A 19,932-nucleotide genomic window follows, 5' to 3' on the forward strand; every position below is an offset into this window, starting at 1 on the left:
GTAGCTCCTGAGCACTGAAAGAAAGCAGTAAGCAGGTTAAAGCTATTAGCGTTATTTTCTTCAGTCTTTTAGTTTTCAGTTACTGGTGTTGATAGATGCAACATGTATGGGGCATGGTGTGTGTGTGTGTGTGTGTGTGTGTGTGTGTGTGTGTGTGTGTGTGTGTGTGTGTGTGGCCTTGTCCTCAGCAGTTTATGGATGATGGATGATGGCTGCTGTGAGATACAATGAAAGCCTAAATGAAAGAGTAATTGTTCTCCTAATGTGTGCATATGGACAGAAATTGGTCGGGTTCTTAGAGCAAGGGCATTAATACATAGAATTTTTAAAAACACAAATTGTTTCTTTCATAGAACATTCAATTTAATGGACTCCTGAAACATTATATGAATGTACACATATACACATGCCCGTAAGTCTCCCATTGTTCACATACTTATAGCGTCGACACTTTTTTATTCAAGTGGCAAAGCTCTCCCCCTCACTTTTTCCCACAGTCTCTTATCCCCCTTTCCCCCCTTGGCCACTGGCATCTTTCACCACCCATATTATCGCACAGCTTTCTCCTGGCAATGCTGTTTCGGACCCCTGCCACCACCGCAACGCTGCCAACCTGTCTCCATGGCATCGTGATTGGCAGATGCTAAGATGGACGTCCGTTTCAGCCAATGGCCGATCGGAGTCAGGTTGTCATGCGTCTCGAGACCCTGCAGTGGTCCGGCTGACCAGCCGAAGATGGCGTTGGGAAGAAATGCAAATACAACAGGCGCACACAAACACATGCACACGGACACACACACACACATAGCATGGGATCATTCAGCAGCACAAAGCGTATGGGGTCCCTACTTAGGCTGTCAGTGCTGTTGTGATGTATCATTTATGTTGCCATTGTGTGGCCTTTTCCTGAAACATGCTGACAGGGGCATTATTATGGCTGCTGACAGATTCCCATACATTCACCGGCTTTTAATAACACATGCTAATGCTCCAATAGCTTTATGACAGATTTTAGGAATTACCACATGAAATATGAGTCTTTAATGGGCCTGCTCCCCAAATGATCTGGGGTGGTATACTTTGAATTTCTTAGTCTGAGCTAAGTGGGTAAATGTACACACACACACACACACACACACACACACACACACACACACACACACACACACACACACACACACACACACACACACACACACACACACACTTTAATCTGTGCTCTTTAAATGAGACCCACTTTTCAATTTTTAATCAAAAAGTATACAGTGATTGCTGACAAACATGAATTAACTCGACAAAAATCAAATAGCCTAATCTCCTTACACCACAGTACGCTCCGAGCAAACTGCTATGCATTTTAATAATAGACTTGTGGTTGTTCTTCTCCGCATTTGTGCAAACATACACAATCATGTTGGGCTGTGTTTGTGGTTCTGTGTGCATGCTCTCTAGCAATAAAAGCGTACATGAGTTCGTTATTAACAACTGCTCCAGTAAAGGGAAAGCTGGACCAGTGTAGGACATGTATTGGTAGAAGACAAGCACCCAGAATCCTCCTGCCTTCAGGGACTGAAATGTATTTTCCCAACACCTTCTTTTCAGCAGTTGCTTGTTGCTTTTCCGTAGCAACAGTGAGAGCAAATCAGTAATCTAGATGGAAAAACATGTGTAATTTTCTTGAAATCATCTTAAAACCACAGAAAGTGATATAGTTAAATCAAACAGACAGTTTCTGCAAACTACTAATTTCCGGTTGCTCCAGAGCCAGACGTTGCTGAAGGACAGTTGTGTGATGACCGCAGATTCCAGTAGCTAGTTGGTGCTGACCAGATGTCAAATGGTGTGCATAAACTCTGAATGATTCAGAGTAAATGTGCACATCAATTTGAATGGTGCCTCTCGAACAGACTCAGCCCTGCCACAGAGCCTATCTATCAGTTCTAATGCCAGTTAGACCGGCTCCTGCTGGTCCTACAGTGTGAAGTCACTGCCAGGCTGAGCCACCGATTGCCCATCTGCTCCATCAGGGAGAATTCTCACTCCATCTATTTGACTTGTTTTGAGCTTGGCTGCTGAAAAGCTCATTAGCTTTGCAAAGTGAGATATGAAGACGGATAAAAATGGCACTGTCTAAACAGAGATAGATGTTAAAAATGTTAAAGTACGCAGACAGATGTGAATTGAAGTGTTTGCATATTTAAAAGCGAGACCAGACGGGAGGGGAAACAATGTGTTGAAGTCTTTGTTACTGGAGACTGAATATGAATAAATAAGAGGTGGTGAACTTCCTGCTTCCTTTTTATGTGGTGCTTTTAAAAATGCAGCGCAATTACCAGCAGAGATTGATGTCGGGGTGACGGTCCTACAACCAACATGTGACCCTTAAAATCCAGACACACCCATTTCCTGTGTCTGTGTGTGTGTGTGTGTGTGTGTGTGTGTGTGTGTGTGTGTGTGTGTGTGTGTGTGTGTGTGTGTGTGTGTGTGTGTGTGTGTGTGTGTGTGCGTGCGTGCGTGCGTGCGTGCGTGCGTGCGCTTGTGTGTGTCCATATTTATGAAACATGCTTTGCCCAGTCATACCGTGGGAGTTAGCAGGTCATTCTCTTTGCCATTAATCACTGCCGACAGCTCATAAGTGCCCAATCTGCATGTCAAAGAACTGTGTTTGTGTGTGAGTGTGCGTGTATTTGTATGCTTTTATTTGACTATGGGTGTGTGTGGTTGCAACAGCCCTCCAAGATCCCCCTGTGGCTGCTAACTGAATCAGAAGCGGCCTCTGATGATATTTATCTAACATGCAGCATGAATGCATGACCGGTGGCATTTGGGCTGCAGCTACATCTGTAGGCACTGTCAGCTCAGTAGGTGAGTTGTGCGCGTGGCTGATTGTGTGATAACAAGTCCATATATGGAGAACCAACAGTCAGAGCTGATTAATCAGAAAATGTGCCCATTAAAAACAAAACTTTTAAATATTTATTTCATTCTCATGAATGATTCTTCATTCACCTCTCGGTTAGAGTATTGTAATTGCCTGTATTCTGGTGTAGAGCAGTTGTCTCTTTGTTGTCTGCAGTTAGAACAAAATGCAGCAGCTCTGAAAAAAGAAAGCCTGATCACATTAATGTCATTCAGGATTTATATTAACATTTTACTGCTTGTTTTTAGGATTCATTTAGCAATTTCATTGAATTGTTGCACCTCTCATACTCCATCACTAGCACTGAGGTCGACCAACCTTCTGCCTCTGGGAGATCTAGGCTCAAATCGAAGGTGACCAGCTCTTTGCAGTGGCTGCTCCTAATCTCTGGAACATCTTATCTATTCATATCAGAACTGCTGAGACCCTAATGTTTAATATCACTGCTAAAGACCCACTTCTTCTCACTGGCTTTCCATTCAAGTTTGAAACATTAATTTAATCTGCTATCGTGCAAATTTTAAAAATCTGAAATATTAATTATGTTTGTTTGTATTTTCAATTTATTCTTTGTACTTAATAGATTTTTATATTGATTCATTTTCATATTTTAATCTTGTTCAGCACTTTGGTCGTGGTGGTTTTAATCGTGCAATATGGATACACTTTTACTTTTTTGGGCTTGATATCAATCACCCAGTAACAGTAGTTTTTAATCAATACAATTGCATCAGGAGGATTTAAGAGGGGTCTAGGGGACTGAGGCGGAGAAAGAAGGAGATAAACGAAGCACAAATCATCGACAGGGAAGAAAACAAGCACATAAAGCAAAGTTAACATCCATCACATCTGTTAGTTTCCAGAGATGTTGTAAAAAGGAACTCAGAGGTCAAATTAGTAAAATAATGTTCATTCATTTATTCTTTGCTCCTGCCGTGTGTGTGCATGTAAGGATACAGCAAAGGCTTTGTTGTACATTTTCATTTCACAGTGACAAAAGAGCTCTTCTCTCCGTTTCTCTGCTCATCTCCCTGAACAGAACCAGGGATGTCAGAGTTTTTCCTTTTTTCTCTCTCTCCAGGTTTCACTTCAGCTTGTTGCTTCACTGGAACATTTGGGATTTGGAGCTCATTGAATAATAGTGATTTTTTTCTTCTTCTCTCTCGCTCCCTCTCTCCACAGCAAGACATGAAAGGAACTAGTTTCGTTATTTGCATTTTTACGCCTGAGTGTATTTTTCAAGTGGGAATAGAAATTCTGTGAGTGGTGTTGAGTCCCAGCGCTGCCGTGTCCTGGAGTGCATCAGACTGCCTTTTCATCTTTACCCTAGCCATACTGCTCTCTGCTCAGCCATACATCAGCTCCTACCTCTCTCTGTATTACTGTCTTTCTCTCTTTCTGTCTTCTGCTTTTTCACTTATTTTCAAAATTTCTCATACTGTTCTGCCCAATTTCCGTTTCAGACGTTAAATTCTGTGTTGGTTTCATCCAGCACTTGTTTAATTTCCTTTTTGAGCAAGAGTAACAGTAACCTGTGGAACATCAGAGAGTTGTACTATAAGAATTGTCATTGGTGCCGTTCCCACCTTTCTCTTTCTCTCGCTCATGGGCAACAGCGGCGTAAACATACACAACTCCTCTGAATGAGTGATTCATTGTTTCTGTCCGTCTGTCCACTATCGCCACAGCCCTTTACTTTCTCCTTCTGCTATCTCCTCCGCTCAGTCTGCTGCTCAGCTCCGATCGACACCCTTCTCTCTTTCTCTTTGTCTTTGCGGCTTTGCGGAGAGTGTTTTCGGCTGCCACAAGACCTAAGCTTGTTTTATGCACATCTGCAGGGATTCTCAAATTGCACCATGGCAATGTGATGAGAAAGATTCATAGCACTTCGGCTTCTCTTCTCCTGCCACCAACAATTGGACAATTAGTGCCAAAATTGTTGTCTCGACTGCCTTGGCTGTGGCAGTAAATTTGTGGCAAAGGAAATTGTTGTGAAAATGACAATCGTTTGTGTCAGAGGGGGTTGAGAGAAAAGAGGAAAGATCTATGGGTATGTCAATGCTTGCTGCCCTGAGTGCTTCATAAACACCAGCACAGAAACTAGTTCCGCTATTTCTGTATGTTGCCAGTAAAGATGGGGGTGCTTAGGGGACCTTGCTCACGCAAACAACACAACAATAACCCCCTGACAGTAATGAGTGTTTATATGTGTTTGCCCGTACGAGTGTGTATGTGTTTGCTTAGCGGTAAATCGCGGTCATTACGCAGAGAGGTTGCAGCCGAGGTGATTGGAGAACAGCAGGACTATTAGTGGGTGATTACGTCTCAGGCTGTTATTATACACCAGCCGCTCCTTTAGCGATGTATAGGGTGCTGCTTCGCTCGGCACCTCGTAAATCTGACACATTAGGACCACACGCCGCATGCACTTCCCCATAATGTCACAATATGTAGTTGCCATGTGAAACCCCCCCCCCGTAAATCGCAGAGCTTTGATGATTATTCATTTTGAACTCCGGTTAAAGAGTTTGATATTCCTCCACATGATGAGAAAAACTCCTGTGTCGAAGAAAGCCTTCGGAAACGCCACAGGGTCAAATAAATGCACGGTGCTCAATCTAAAAACATCCAGCAGCAATGATAACTAGTTTTGTTTGTACCACGGCACACTCATACACATTGACGTAGGATTTCCAGCAGCCCAAACAAATGAACACACACACACACACACACACACACACACAGCCGAAACAGAAACATTTACCGTGCGGCCGACATTGTGTGTATTTATGGATGCAATCTGTGAAGTCAAATTCATTACTGTCAGAAATGGGCGGAATTATTTCTCTTTAAATAATTAGATTTGCAACACACACACACACACACACACACACACACACACACACACACACACACACACACACACACAATCTTTGCATATTGATTTGCACATTGAGCCAGGGGATATTAAAGCTCCGATGTTATTAATCATTGCTGATTATGTTTTCTGTGAAGTGAGTGATGACTGAGGGGAGGAGAGAAGAAGTGAAGAAAGGAGAGAACTGTGTTTGCCGACCGGCCACCGGGGCGCTGCAGCAGCTCTGAGCATGTCGTCATACAAGCAGATGGGACATCACATACATTTTTAAACTGGCTGAATGTGTTTGCTCCATGTGCACTGGACCACAAAACGACTCCGTGTTTTTGAATTATAACAAATGCCCAAATGATCTGTCTGGGAGGAACACGAGTCTCTGTGCAAATGCGTACTCCAGTTGAGGAGCTTTCGTTTCCACACAGTTTGGATTCTTGCAGTTACTACAAAACTGTTTATTCATCCATCCACCCATTATCCACATCACCTTTCCTTTCCTTTCGCAGGGCCAACATAGAGAGACAACCATTCACGCCTATGGTCACAGTGTCCAGTTAATTTAACCCCATTCTGCTTGTCTTTGGATTGTGGGAGAAAGCCAGAGATTTGGCCACAAACCCACACAAACAAAACCTCTCTTGCTGTGAGGTGACAGTGCTAACCACTGCACCACGCTGCCGCCCCACACAACTGTTCAGCTAAAGTAAATTATTCAACTGCTCTGTACGTCTGCCCGGTGATTGATGAGTCTGGTGGCATCCTGCCCTTGCCCTCTGTGATATGAAGGAAAGATTGTGTGACATGATGTCATTCCATCGGTGCAATCATAGCCGGACACAGACCCTCATTAATATGAGCGGAGTTAGGTCGTGTCAGCTTCACAGGGAGGGAGGAAAGAAGGCTCCAGTGAGTTCAGTGAAAAACATGAAAGGAGAGAAGAAAAAAACAAAGGAATCAAGGTGTAAGTGTGAGGCAGGAAGTAATGAAAGTATAAACAGAAAATAGCAGGACGCCAGTGGGTGATCCTCATAGAGACTGCTTTCACATTTGGGACCTTTTACTTAAAACCAAGTTCCCTTGAGCCCAAAGTCCAGTTTCTTTGATAAGTGTGAACTGAGAGAGTGGTCTCAGGTCGGGTTCATGCGTACGCTGTACGGTTCACATCAGGTGTGAGGTTGCCCTTAATGCACTCTGTATTACCAATGCATTATTACATTGTTTTTGAAGGTGACAAGCTTGACTCTGCATATCATCTTGCACCACTTTTGTAATCTTTCATTTCAGTGCCACGTAAACTCAGACTGAACAGACTTGCATGAAATATGTTTGTTTATCCATCACAGTTTTGTGAGACAAGTAACTCTGTGAGTGTTTAGAAATGTAGTCAAGTGTGGATACAAGGCTGCTAGTTTGGAACTATTGTGGGAGCTCCAAAAAACAATGTTTTAATGTAAATGAATTTGAATCCTTTACACCTTTGTTTTAGTGATCCTTTATCTTAGGGTGGTTTTCTAAAAATGCAGCTGATGAAGACAGTGTTGTTTTGGAGGCCCTGTGAACGTTGGTTCACATTCTGATATTTTTCGGTGTCTCACTCTTTCTCTCCCCCTCTCCAGGAGTGATGCCGGAGCGTCAGTTTGCTGGAACCCAGTTTGTTTGCAGTGTCGTCGCTTCCCACGTCAGCCACCAGCCCTCCACCAGCTTCAGCTTTGTCTGGATCGCCCCACCACCTGGCACAGGCTGCGTCAACTTCCTGTAAGTGCGTGTGTATGTGAAGAAAAGAAAGTATCTGAGAGAGAGAATGAGACACAAATATTGCGATAGAGACTGGGACCTTCCCAGCTGCCGCACGTCTAACCCTAACATGGTCATGGAAGTCGTAAAACTGTTACGATAATATCTGTTAATGTTGCGTGGCCGCGTATTGACCCTGTAGGACTGAGACAGGGGTGGGGGTTGTGTTTTGTCGAGCCGCAGAAAGGATGTATAAAGGCCGTCCTGTCAGAGAGAGCATGCATGCTGACTGGACAGAGGTTAAACCAGGGACAGAGAGAGTGTGGGTCATTATATCCCAATTACCTCGCCTGACACGACATGTGCCGTGGCAGGTGTAAATGTGTTTGTGTTTATCCTGCTGAGAATTAACAGCACATGCACACACACGCACTCGCAGCTTTTTCACTCTGTGGTACAAAAACCTTTTAGTAGGGGCTTTATTGTAATTTTTAGCTCACTCCACTACAATGGTTTGAAAATGCATGAACTCTGTCACAGATATGCCTGGCGTCCATACAAGACATTTAGAGCCGCTAAAACAGAGAGTTTGGAAACCCCGCTGGTTGAGTTTTAGTTTGAAAACCCTGCAGAATCGTTTTAGTCTGGGCGGGCAGAAGCTGAGATGTTTGGAAAAAATGACACGACACTCACAGGCTCTTGATGATTGGGTCTTTTTGGCGTGATCATTCAACATGAATCATAATTTACAAGCGTTGCTGACCCTGTTGACTTTGCTAACAGCTGTTGCGCAGTTAAATTCTGCATTTTACAATGAGACAGATGCTAACATGCGGAGCTCACTAGGACGTGATGAGTACACAGGCATGGCTTCCTGTCCACACTGGTACGCGCATGCCCTCTCTACATGGGAGGTCACGTGATATGCGTTTTCAGGCATGTATACGCACAGGGATTAAAACTGATACGGAGCCGAAACGCTCATGTGGACAAATGAAAACACATTAGTATGGATGTAGTCTCAGTGACACTGTACAGGTTGCATGTTGTTTGACTGACTTAGATGAGAATGAAGCTGTGTACATGTGAGAGCAGCCTGGGTCTGTCCTCTTTCTCATCTCACCCCCCCCTCCTACTCTGGTTTATATTACTCTTCATCATTTTCTCCATGTCTAACTGTTAGGAACACCCTCTAACTCTCTTTCCCTCTCGTTCTCCTGGCTGGTGATTTACAGTGCGACGCAGATAATCAGTCAAAATGCAATTAGCAGCTGTTGCTGGAGAAGCGTAGACGAAAGGGGAGTATTCTAATAACTCTGCCCGACACAAAGTCACAGCAACTGAGCACTGCATTGCAAAAGATCATTGAGTAAAAGTCTCCCACAAATATTAGCATTTTTATAAATTTGACTAGTCAGACTTTAATATCCGGAGCAGCTCAGTGTATTTTTTAAATTAAATCCCTGGATGAAAACATTATTATCATCATATAAATTTAGTGACTGGTAAGTCAAATCAAACTGCAAACTAATCCCTTCTTTTTATCACCAGTCATCCTCTTTCAACACATGAAAGACATTACAAATTGCACATCAGTGTTTCATGAAAACCACAACAAAATGAAACGTTTTGGCAGGGGTTGTAAAAATCCCTCAGTGTATTCCTGGAGGGGCTCCATAGACGATCCGACAGAGACTTTTATGGACAGAGTGTCAGGAAAGGATTCAGTTGGGGAATTTGCTGAAGTGGAGCTGCCATTTAGACGAGTTCCACGGAGCCAAACAGATTCACTGCCTCTTCTTTGTCTGCCAGCAAACACATTTACTGTTTTTCCTCAGTGTTTGTGTGTCTGTGCATGTGCGTATGTGTGTTCAAACCACTCAGCAGCAGTGTGCCAATGCTGATGACAGTGGGGCAGGCAGGGGGCCATGACTAAATGACAATAGGGGCCCCTGTGGCTGACCTTATCAAAGTCAGCCAGTCACACTCCAGTCGGTTGCTGCTGCACTCACACACACTCACGCACACACACACATACACACAGACACGACACACTTCATGCAGATGCTTTCATACACAAATTAACTTGTCTACTTTTTTTTCTCACATGCACATACATTCCTAGATGCCACAGTTTTGGACACACATCACACATCTGTAGTTAAACCAGCGCACACACTCCGGCCTAAAAACACAGACAGACTGCACCATGTTATGGTACATAGCCTCCATTTTCACAAGTGTATCCTTTTCTGGAGAGGAGGATTCAACACGCAAGGCCTTTCTATCCAAAACCAAGACCACCTTTGTTCCATCCATCGACTATCAATACCGCTTATCCCTTGAGGGTCGAGGGGGGGAGCTGGAGCCAATCCTAGCTGACATTTGGCAAGAGGCGGGGTACACCCTTCACAGGTCACCAGCGTATCACAGGGGCAACATACAGAGACCAACAACCATTCAGCTACGGTCAATTTAGAGTCTCCAATTAACCAAACCCCAGATTGCATGTGTTTGGACTGTGTGAGGAAGCCGGAGTACCCAGAGAAAAGCATGAGTTCCTGAAGAAAACGGATTTGAACCACCGCACCACCATGCTGCCTTTAGTGCCACATCAAATTTTCCAGCAGTGCATTGTCAGTGTTGTTACTCTTGAGGGCGAGATGTGATGCGCAAACAGCCATTGTCCATCAAAGTTTGCTACTGCAAATAATTCTTTTACATGAACAAAACTTATCGCATAAATTGTGGTTTTGTGACAGGACTATCAGTTTTAAGTTAGCCAAGGTAGTAAAATATAAGTTCTGTGGATGAAAAGACATTTGTCGCGACAGTCCAAAATGTAAATAATGCAATGTCCTACCCTTGCCCTGCCCTGATGGATACAAGGACCATTTTCCACAAGCGGTGTCCATGAGTGTTTAAATTAAAGCCTCAGACATCCAATGTCCTTCACAAGGCTGGAGCTGGTCCGCCGCCACATTAATATGGGGGCCGATGAGCAGTTTTATGGGCGATATTGTGGGAGTGTTCCTGGTAACAGATCACCAGCAGGAGAATGATAGATATGATAGAGTGCAGTGACTTGGACATCCAGAAGAACTCATTTTCTGGGTGGCAGTAAATTGTCACCTAAAGAGAATGGGAGGCCTTGGAGGAGGAGAGGAGAGGGACAGAGGAAGGAGGAGGTGGAGGAGTAGGGAGCACACACTCACAAACACAAAAAACCCACACACCAACAGAAAATTAATCTTTTTTTTTTTTTATATATAAAAAAACACTTTGAAGTTGTTACTCTAGTCTTTGGGAAACGTTTCAATGACAATGAATAGAATACATTGTTATTTATCTATATCTTTATCTTTATCCATAATTACACATGCAACTATTAGTTATTCCTTAAAAGATACTCTCAGTAATGACCCAAGTAGTGTAGACCAAGAGATAATCCTGTCTTGCACATAAAATACAAAACAACTCACGGTTTCATGATTGCATAAAACACTGTTGTGCCCCACTTTTGATTCTTCGTGCACAGACATGAAAGTCCATGTCTGTGCACTGAATGCTTTGCTGCACTTAGCAGAGGTGAGAATGGTTAATAGCTTCCTCTGGTGAATGCAAAGATGCATCGGTGTGTCTCTTCCTTTCTTTGCCTTTATTCTGCTTCACTTACAGCCTCAAAGCAGCCAGTGCAGTTGGGTGCGTGCTTGTGTGTGTGTGTATGTGTGTGTGTGTTTGTGTATAAATAGTGTTTTATATGTAACTACAGCTTGTGTATAGAGCGTAACAGTGACCACCCACTTTTACAACAGCTCTGGTTCCAGATGTAAATTTCCCATTAATTTCTCCATTAAAGTTTCTAAAAATTATTATGAAAGAGACCATCTACGAGAAAAAAATATTGGAAAAGGCAAAGCTACAAGAATGTGTACATAATTATTTTAAGAGTAAAGGAACTTCGCATCCCATAAACAATTTGCGAATGATTCCTTTCCAGCTACTTGTTAATGCATCTTTATATATACCAATATATTGTGGTTTGTGACTTGTATAGCGTTCCATACTGTGTTTAGCACAGTAACCTAGTGTCGTAGACTCTTTTCCTTATCTTTAAAAAAACTGCTGCATGTTAGAAAGGGAAACCGTGGTCACTCTGTGGTAAACATATTGTAATGCTGCACTATCCGATCGCAGCTGAAATGATTTTCGTAGATGTGGTAAACGAGTGAGCTCCAACAATCAGAGATTGCATTAGACTTGAGGATTGTGGGTAGTGTACATTGCAAATAAAATGTTTTTCTTAAAACACAGTTGATATCATATAGACTGCTGGCTTCTACAGGAGCATATACATTGCTTCACAATCTCATAAATTGTATTTAGTCGAAATTGAATGTTTTCAATATCATGGCTAATCATAATTTTTACTTCTGGAACCACGCTGCTGAGCTCTATGGGTGCTGTGTGGGTGTATCTGGGGACTTTTTGACCGTGCACATGCAGCTCTGCATTAATATATCCACGTGTCTGCATGTCTGTGTCTCCGTGTGAGACTCAGACTGCTGCAGGGTTGGAGATCGCTTTAATTACTACATCTGAGGCGGCCCCCCCTCCCAAAGTGTTCTCCTGAGGAGACGGGAATCTAATGGCTGTTCTTGTATGTTGTGGCATCCGGTGTATGTGTGTGTTCGTATGCATTTGTTTGGAAACATTTCCTTTCTTTTTATGCATCTGTGAAAACCTGTGGTTCCTCTGGGGAGTCCCAGACAGATTGAAGCCACTTGTTGGCGCAATTAGGGGGTGAAATAGAATTGAAGAGAGAACGGGCAGGTGGACACTCAAATACTCTCTTGTCTTGTTAGCTGTAATTAAAAAGGAATGGTTAATGTCCTGTAATTATGCCTGGTGCTGTTGTGAAGTTGATAGTGCCATCTGTTTGGAGGAGCCAGACTTGTGTGAGGTGAAGTTTGCTGCTCTTTGGTGTGCTGCAAAAAGTTCAAAGCTCACCGGTTAGAGATCATCAGAGCCCTGAAAGCAGAAGATATTTATGTGACCACAAAAGCCTAAGGTGAAGAAGTTCTTTTTGAAAACAAGGAGAAATACACAGAACCGGAAGGGGCACTCAGAAAACCTCAAAAGCTTTAACATTTAAATTCACTAGATCCAGGTTTTTATTTGGATCTGCACCACATTTTACACACTCATAAATACATGTCCGCTAAACATGTTTTTCATCAAGATCCATGAATTGTTTTCCCAGAAATCAAAGTAACATTCTGAGATCAGTACCATACTGCATTCTTCCACCACGTTTTGTGGAAATCAGTTTTTGTGTAATCTTGCTCACAAACAAACCAACCAACAAACTAACGGATAGGGTGAAAACATAAACTCTTTGGCAGAGGTAATAAAGTGAATCATAAAATTGTAATCAGACATTGCATTTTATAAGAATGATAAGCAGCTTGTTGAATTATTCAGAGGTCAAGGGTCAGAGTTCAGACATCAGGCTGACAGATGACCTATCTCACCCAGCTCTCAATTTCCCCTGGCACTAGTCTTCTGCATTGATTTCCTATTATTCCTGTCAATCTTTGAGTCTGTTTCAACATAAAATTCACTGGTTAATGAGCTCCGCTCATCATTAAAGCTCCAAACTGGCCTGTGGCTGTGTGACTGATTCACTGTAGACATTGGACCAGGGAACATGAATTATTGGTTCAAGGTAATCACATTTTTTGGCATCACAGATAGAGAAATATGGGCGAAAATGCGAAAGATGACAGAGCACATAAATCGCATGCACCTTTTTTTTTCTCTAGAGCTGCAAATCTGACACAGTTCACCCACATAATTCTAATTTTCATATATCACACATTCACATTTAAGACAGCAAGCTCTATATCTCTTACACGTACGTGTTTAACCTCTGAAACTTTAAAAATATGTCACCTTTCTGAGAATTTAACTGTAAATCATCATCTTTTAGTGATACTCCTCCACACATCGCAGCCCAGGCTCCTGTTGCTGTTTACCTTAAAGGTCTCTGCATCCATGATGGGGTCTTATTTCCCACTGGACAGTCCATGACCCATGTAATTATATACATGCACCTGTGTGCGCAGAGACACATATATGCACAGTACACACCGGTCAATACTCTGATCAATAATGCCACGAATCGTCTGCCTCACGTCTGTGTGGCACCAAAATCAGCCGTCCCACCTGCTGAGACAGTGACCCCGACGAAACCGGGGTGTGGAGATTGAAAAAGAAAAGCACTTCATTCTAAATGCAGCAAAATGAGCCATGCTCCGGGGACATGGGGGTCTGCTCCAGATGTATTTTGTGCGAAATGATTGCTTGACATTTTGCGCTGTCTGTTCCCGTAAAATGTGCTCTGCTGACAAGACAAATAACGGACAAGACTTACTGCAGGGATTCATCTCGCTGTTGTTTGCTCCGGGTAAATACAGTAGATTATTCTCTTTCTGCTCCCCCTCGTCCTAATCTGACCCTCACTGAAAAAGTGAGGAAAGGAGAGAGAGGTTTTTTAAAAGGCTGATTTTCTTAGATATCTATTTTTCGAAGCAGCGTTTTTTTTAAAGACGGAAAGAAAGCACCTGAGCCTCAAAATAGGCATAGAGATAGGCATACTTTTCCTACGCATATTTACCCCTATAAATACTATTGTTTTCCTAATCCCCTCTAATTATAACTCACAAACAGTATCAAGGTCAATGGCTCTTCTCCTGGCTGTAAACTGAGCAGTAACTGTGCTTCTTCTGGCTGTATCCGAAGCCCTAGCTCCATGACCCTGTGCTAACAAGCAGGTAATTTGCCAAACAACTCCCAAATCCCTCCTCTGTGGAGCTTCATTAAATTTTCATGTTCTCCGAGAGCCTTTTTCAATTAATTAATTTAGAGGCAGGGGGGAAATGGGAGGGAGTAATGTAATTTCACATATCCAGTTGCACCTTCTCAGCTCTGATTGGTATGAAACTACCAACTTTCAGTTGAAATCAAGAAAACCTTCTAGACGTTTCATCCGAGCTCCTGATCAGCTCTGAAGTGATCGGATGCTGAGTCAGCCTCTCTTGTTGTGCTGTCTTTACTTCTCCATCTTTCTGCCTCTTCAATTTGAACTTGTCACTGATTGTGATGCCATAACCACAGCTGGTCCTCAACGTGGGAGATATATCAACCAATTAGGGTGTATTATTTTAAGGGCTCGGTCCAAATGCACCAAATCAGCGCTGGCGACTGGAACTGCACCCTTACTTTTAATTAATCGTTAATCATGATTACCAACAGGCCCAGTGAGCTGGGAGAGCAAATGAGCTTTTAATTGGGATTTGAGGTGAACGGGACGGGAGTGTCGTCTAACGAGGGAAAAGGAACGTGGCGGCGTGTGTCCCCTCTGCCCTCGGATGTAATAGCGTGTGTGGGCATGGAAATTCAATTTTTTTTATGGTCTTGTATAAAGACTCTTGCAAAAGTTTGTCTGTGTGGTCAGGATTCAGTGAAGGCTGTAGCTATATTTAACATGTGTGTGGTTTTATGGTAAATCAGTGTGTGTGTGTGTGTGTGTGTGTGTGTGTGTGTGTGTGTGTGTGTGTGTGTGTGTGTGTGTGTGTGTGTGTGTGTGTGTGTGTGTGTGTGTGTGTGTGTGTGGTTAGCAGGGAGCTGTCAAGCTGGTTCCTGGGGGATACTTATGGCCGACAGCAACATGTAATCTAACATGGAAGACATGCTTGGTAATTACCCACTCCAGGCCCTTTTGGGAGCTCTTTGAGTGACAGCCTGTCCATCTGCGTATATGTTAAAGCTCATACATGGCTTGGAGTGTGTGTGTGCGCGTGAGTCTGTGTGTGAGTCGGGGGGGCTGGATCCCTGCTTTTCCTCGCATGCAGTTTGACAGTAGATCGTGGACTTTGAAGACAAGGCCATCTAACCCCCATCTCTATTTCCTCTGACCACATCCCAAAGCCCCCCCTCCCCCCTCCCCCTTCCCCCTCCATTTATTCATCTCTTCCCTTCAATCCGCCTCTTTTTCTCAATCCCTCTCTCTTTCCCTTCCCTCAGATTTGCTCCTCCAGACTAATGAGAGGGGAGAGGATGACACGAGATAAACGATCGTTCGTTTGAATCAGAGGAAGAGAAACGAGGGGGGGGGGGAACATCAACACATTTAGGCCCTTAATTGCTTTTTTCCCCCGAAAGAAAGTCAAATTAACATTTAGATGTTCAATAAATGTTCCGAGTGTATCAATGCTGTTCCCTCCGTGTGTCTGTGTGTGTGGCTCCCGGAGTGGGGACAGTAATGAGAGGCACATGCTGAGGAGCCGCTGGAGTGTGACAGCAGGACAGACGCTGGCGTCTCGCTGCGACGATCACACACTCCCCGGCTCAGACTAAATGCCCTCTCCTGGCTACTGTTTTAATGACACACACACGTTATTAAGTCGCACATATAGTCCATCCACTAACATGCACACACTTGAATATGGCTCTTTCCCTTTGATTATATCTCTTCTGTCTTTTGGTTTATCTTTGTTTTTATTGAGGGGGAAGGAAAAAAACATCATTAAAGAACAGACAAGTAATTGCAGAGTTTTCAAAAAGAAAACTTGGTGCATAATTTACTTAAGTTCTTATATACAAATTTGAGGTGCTGTTGATTGCATTGCTATTTTATGTTACTTCTCCTTCTACTCACCTTTATTTCACCGGCAAATAGAATGACACTCAGTAGAGAGCAAAATTTTGCCAAGGACCAACTCAAATTTAATCAAGCTGCAGCAGATTGCACACACTCCTCGATATCAGTCCTCTATGTGTCTGATTTTATTTGTACATGCATTTCTCCCTGGAAAATGTCAAAAAAAAAACTTTACAAATACAATGAAAAATTCCTGCCTCTGCCCCTCTGTCCGGATCTGCATCACATTTTAATGGGTTCTCTCTCTGCCCATGTCCCATCAGTTCACCAAGTTATGTGGAAATCCAGTAGTATTTGCTTAATGCCTCTGACAAACAAACAAACCAATGGACAGGGGTAAAAACATAACCCTGTTAGCGTAGGTAAAAAATCATCCTCACACCCTAATCCGTGCAATTTTATTAAAGATTTAAAAAAATGTATAATAATAATAATATAATAATAAATGTTAATTCAAAGCTTCTCCAACTCGGTTTCCTGGGTCATATTTCACTGTCTCACATGAAACAACACACCCTGACCAACAGCGCTCCTAATGTTGTTTTAATGCAGGGCAAATGTGTGACTACAGCATGTTCCCACTATTATCATCCCTGCAGGGTTTGTGTTTCCTACCTGACATGGTAGAGAGTTGCTCCCACAGATGTGTGTGTGTTCCATGTGTGTATAATACGTGTGCGAGGTCAAATTAGCTTCCTGATAGAGACCCCCGTCCCCTCGTCACTTTACAGAATCTGTTGAGTGAACTCGAGCTCCGACCGTGTTTAGTAAATATTTAAGGGCCTTGTTCCTACATCCCCTCCCGCTGTTCTTTACCAACCATCTTTTATTCATAAATACCAAACTCAAATTAGTTTCCAGCCAATTCTGAAATATGAGTGTAATTATGTATGTTTTCTCCCCAGCTCTGCACATGCACTGGAGCTCTTTACTAATTGATGAGGGCCACTTTTCATTATTCATGAGCTGAAATGAACGTGTAAATGCCTCAGCACCCATAAAGGGGCTGAGTCTGCGTGCTGCACGGGCCAGAGGAGTGTAGAGTTTGGGAGGTGCAAGGAGAAATCCAACGGTCTGTTAAAAGTCTTTGTTCTAGTCTTTATTACCTATTGCCAATTCACTCATTTACACACATTCATACATTTCTCTGTCGTACATCACTCTGCACACTGCAGATCACACGCATCACACTGCAGGCACAGCTGTCAGGGGTCATTTGGGGTTCAGTATATTGCCTAAGCACACCTCAGCTTGCGACCTTATGGTTAGTGGATGGCCCGCTCTACCACCTGGGCCACAGCCACCTCATCCTAAGGAAGGAGTGACGAGGAAGCAGGAGATGGACAGAGTGTGTGAAACAGAGTTGGGGCTCACTAATTCCGGCCACTACTTTGCCTGTTCTTAATCCTCTCCTCCTGTTCATCTGTATTGTAATTTATAGTATTGACCGGGTGTGGTGCAACACACTAAAATTGTCTGGATCTCTCCCACAGATGAGGTTACCCAGAGCTCTATTGGTTCTGCTTAGATAATAGAAATGTTGTGTAATGTCTGTGGATCCTGGGAATACCCTGAACACTGAGACAACAGTGTGTAAGGAACACAAGTGTGTCCTTACATGGCAGAGACCAAGTGAAAGACGTTTTTTTTCCACAAGTGCTCCTTGAAGGGGCTTTTCTCTCACTGCATGTGGGTGGGAGGCACAGCTCTGTGTCAGCATGTGTGTGTTTTTAGTGCGAGGTGGCTCAGATTTACAAGCCACAGATGATGTTCATAATTAATACCAAAGCCAAATTGCAATATTAAAAATGTCTGCGTGCCGGACAGAGGAGACAAGACTCCCGACCGCTGCGCTCCGCTCTCCTTGATGGACGGTAACGCTGCGAGCAGTCCGCAAGGAAACCGTCGCAGCTCTGATATTTATCCTCTGTATGTTTTTGACCTCAATCCCGCTCCAACTGTTTCCCCTCTGTGTATTATTGGAAAATTGGGAAAATGCAGATCAAACTGCACAAGTGGTGCAATACAGCTTTAGTGCTGTCTCCTCTTGTCTCCTTCATTGGGCTATTTCTACACCGACCATTTTGCTGCTGCCACTAGACTGTGAGTTACAAAGGGCTCTAAAACTTTATTATTTTTTCCAATAACTCATTTCAAGGACTTTGAGAACTGCTGCTTCTTTCAAACCCAGTAATATTTTCCTCCTCTCCTTCGTTCTCGTTCTCGCTCTTGTTTTTATGATATTTTATTGTTAAATCTTTATTCTGTCACTATTTCCCCCTATTTTTACAGGAACATTATAACAACTAGTGATTCATAGGAAGTTAGCTAGTTAACCTTTGTTCGGGAGCAGGGCCACGCCTCAACCACACCATCACCTGTCAAACCTACATATACCTGGTCAACCCATCACACTGTGACCTTCATCCATTCACTGTTCTACCTCATCCCTACCTCTGCCCGTCTTTTGCCACATTCATTCCTCCTCCTTTCCTAATCCCTACCCTCAACCCCTTCGCCCTCCTTCCCTCATCCCTACCTTCATCCCCTCGACCTCCTATCCTCATCCATTCATCCTCCTTTCCTAATCCCTACCCGCATCCCTTCACCCTCTTTCACTCATCCCCCCCCACATCCATTCATCCTCCTTTCCTCATCCCTACCTTCATCCCTTCATCCTCCTTTCCTCATCCCTACCCACATCCCTTCACCCTCCTTTCCTCATCCCTACCAAAATCCATTCATCCTCCTTCCCTCATCCATTCATCCTACTTCCCTCCCGTGCATACCTCTCGCATTTTTCGTTCGAAATACTACATAGGTATGCATAATGAGCTGGGGTCCAATAATCTTTCCTCAACATCCTACATTTCCATTCAAACCTTCAAATCACATATTGTTGCGTTGTGGATCTTACTATAGTAAAATATTTATTTATCATTATTACAACTGTTGCAGCAGCTTCATCAGTATGCACATTTCCCACCATTGTTCTGGTTTTGCCTATGAGCGCAGATCTCTTTCCACACGGCCACAGCACAGTGGAGCATGTCTCGCTTATCTGTGTAAAAGATCCCACTGCACTCTGAGCCATTTCACCCTCTTAGATTTTTAAAGATCTCTCCATTTTCAAATGAATAATGCATTTCTCGGCCACCGGAAGGATTTCATATTACATTCCATACATACGCAGTAGCACGCAACATAGACTACAGTTAGATTAACACTGCTTTGCATGAGGGGAGTATAGTGGTGTAGGGGACTGATGATGATGTAGGAAGATATTTTTTTCACTGTGTGAGGACTTAATGTTGTAATGTCGTTAATGCAGCAATGATGTGAATGAGGAAATATTTCAATATGTGAATAATAAAAGGATAATTATCCTCTTAGCCAGAGGAAATGAAGTAATAGAGGGACCTCCGACTTTGCCCACATGTAAACATCATCCTCTCCCACACATCCTCAGAGAAACTAGTTGATCTGGGGGGTGTTTGTTGTTGTTTTTACCTCACATCATAATGAACTTCAGAAAATGTCCTCTGATGGAGCACATTTTAGTGGGTTTTAGTGGGAAATGATGCCATCTGTGCTGGATTAATCTGCACATATTGAGGACAGACCAGTTAACTTTGGCGGTGGCGCTGTTTGTGCTGGTGTCAATGCTCCGTCTCTCCT

General features: G+C 43.3%; 1 protein-coding gene across 5 annotated transcripts in view; it reads left to right on the top strand.

The window, feature by feature from the left end:
- Window positions 1-19,932, top strand: part of reln (reelin) — a 99,335-nt gene that overhangs the window by 30,125 nt on the left and 49,278 nt on the right. For all 5 annotated transcript variants that reach the window (XM_034587686.1, XM_034587688.1, XM_034587689.1 and 2 more), the window contains exon 3: window positions 7,412-7,550. In XM_034587686.1, the coding sequence (XP_034443577.1) occupies window positions 7,412-7,550 (139 nt within the window). The remainder of the gene's footprint in view (window positions 1-7,411; window positions 7,551-19,932) is intronic.

This window comes from Hippoglossus hippoglossus, chromosome 6 (genome assembly GCF_009819705.1).
Source record: "Hippoglossus hippoglossus isolate fHipHip1 chromosome 6, fHipHip1.pri, whole genome shotgun sequence".
In the NCBI taxonomy this organism is placed as follows: domain Eukaryota; kingdom Metazoa; phylum Chordata; class Actinopteri; order Pleuronectiformes; family Pleuronectidae; genus Hippoglossus; species Hippoglossus hippoglossus.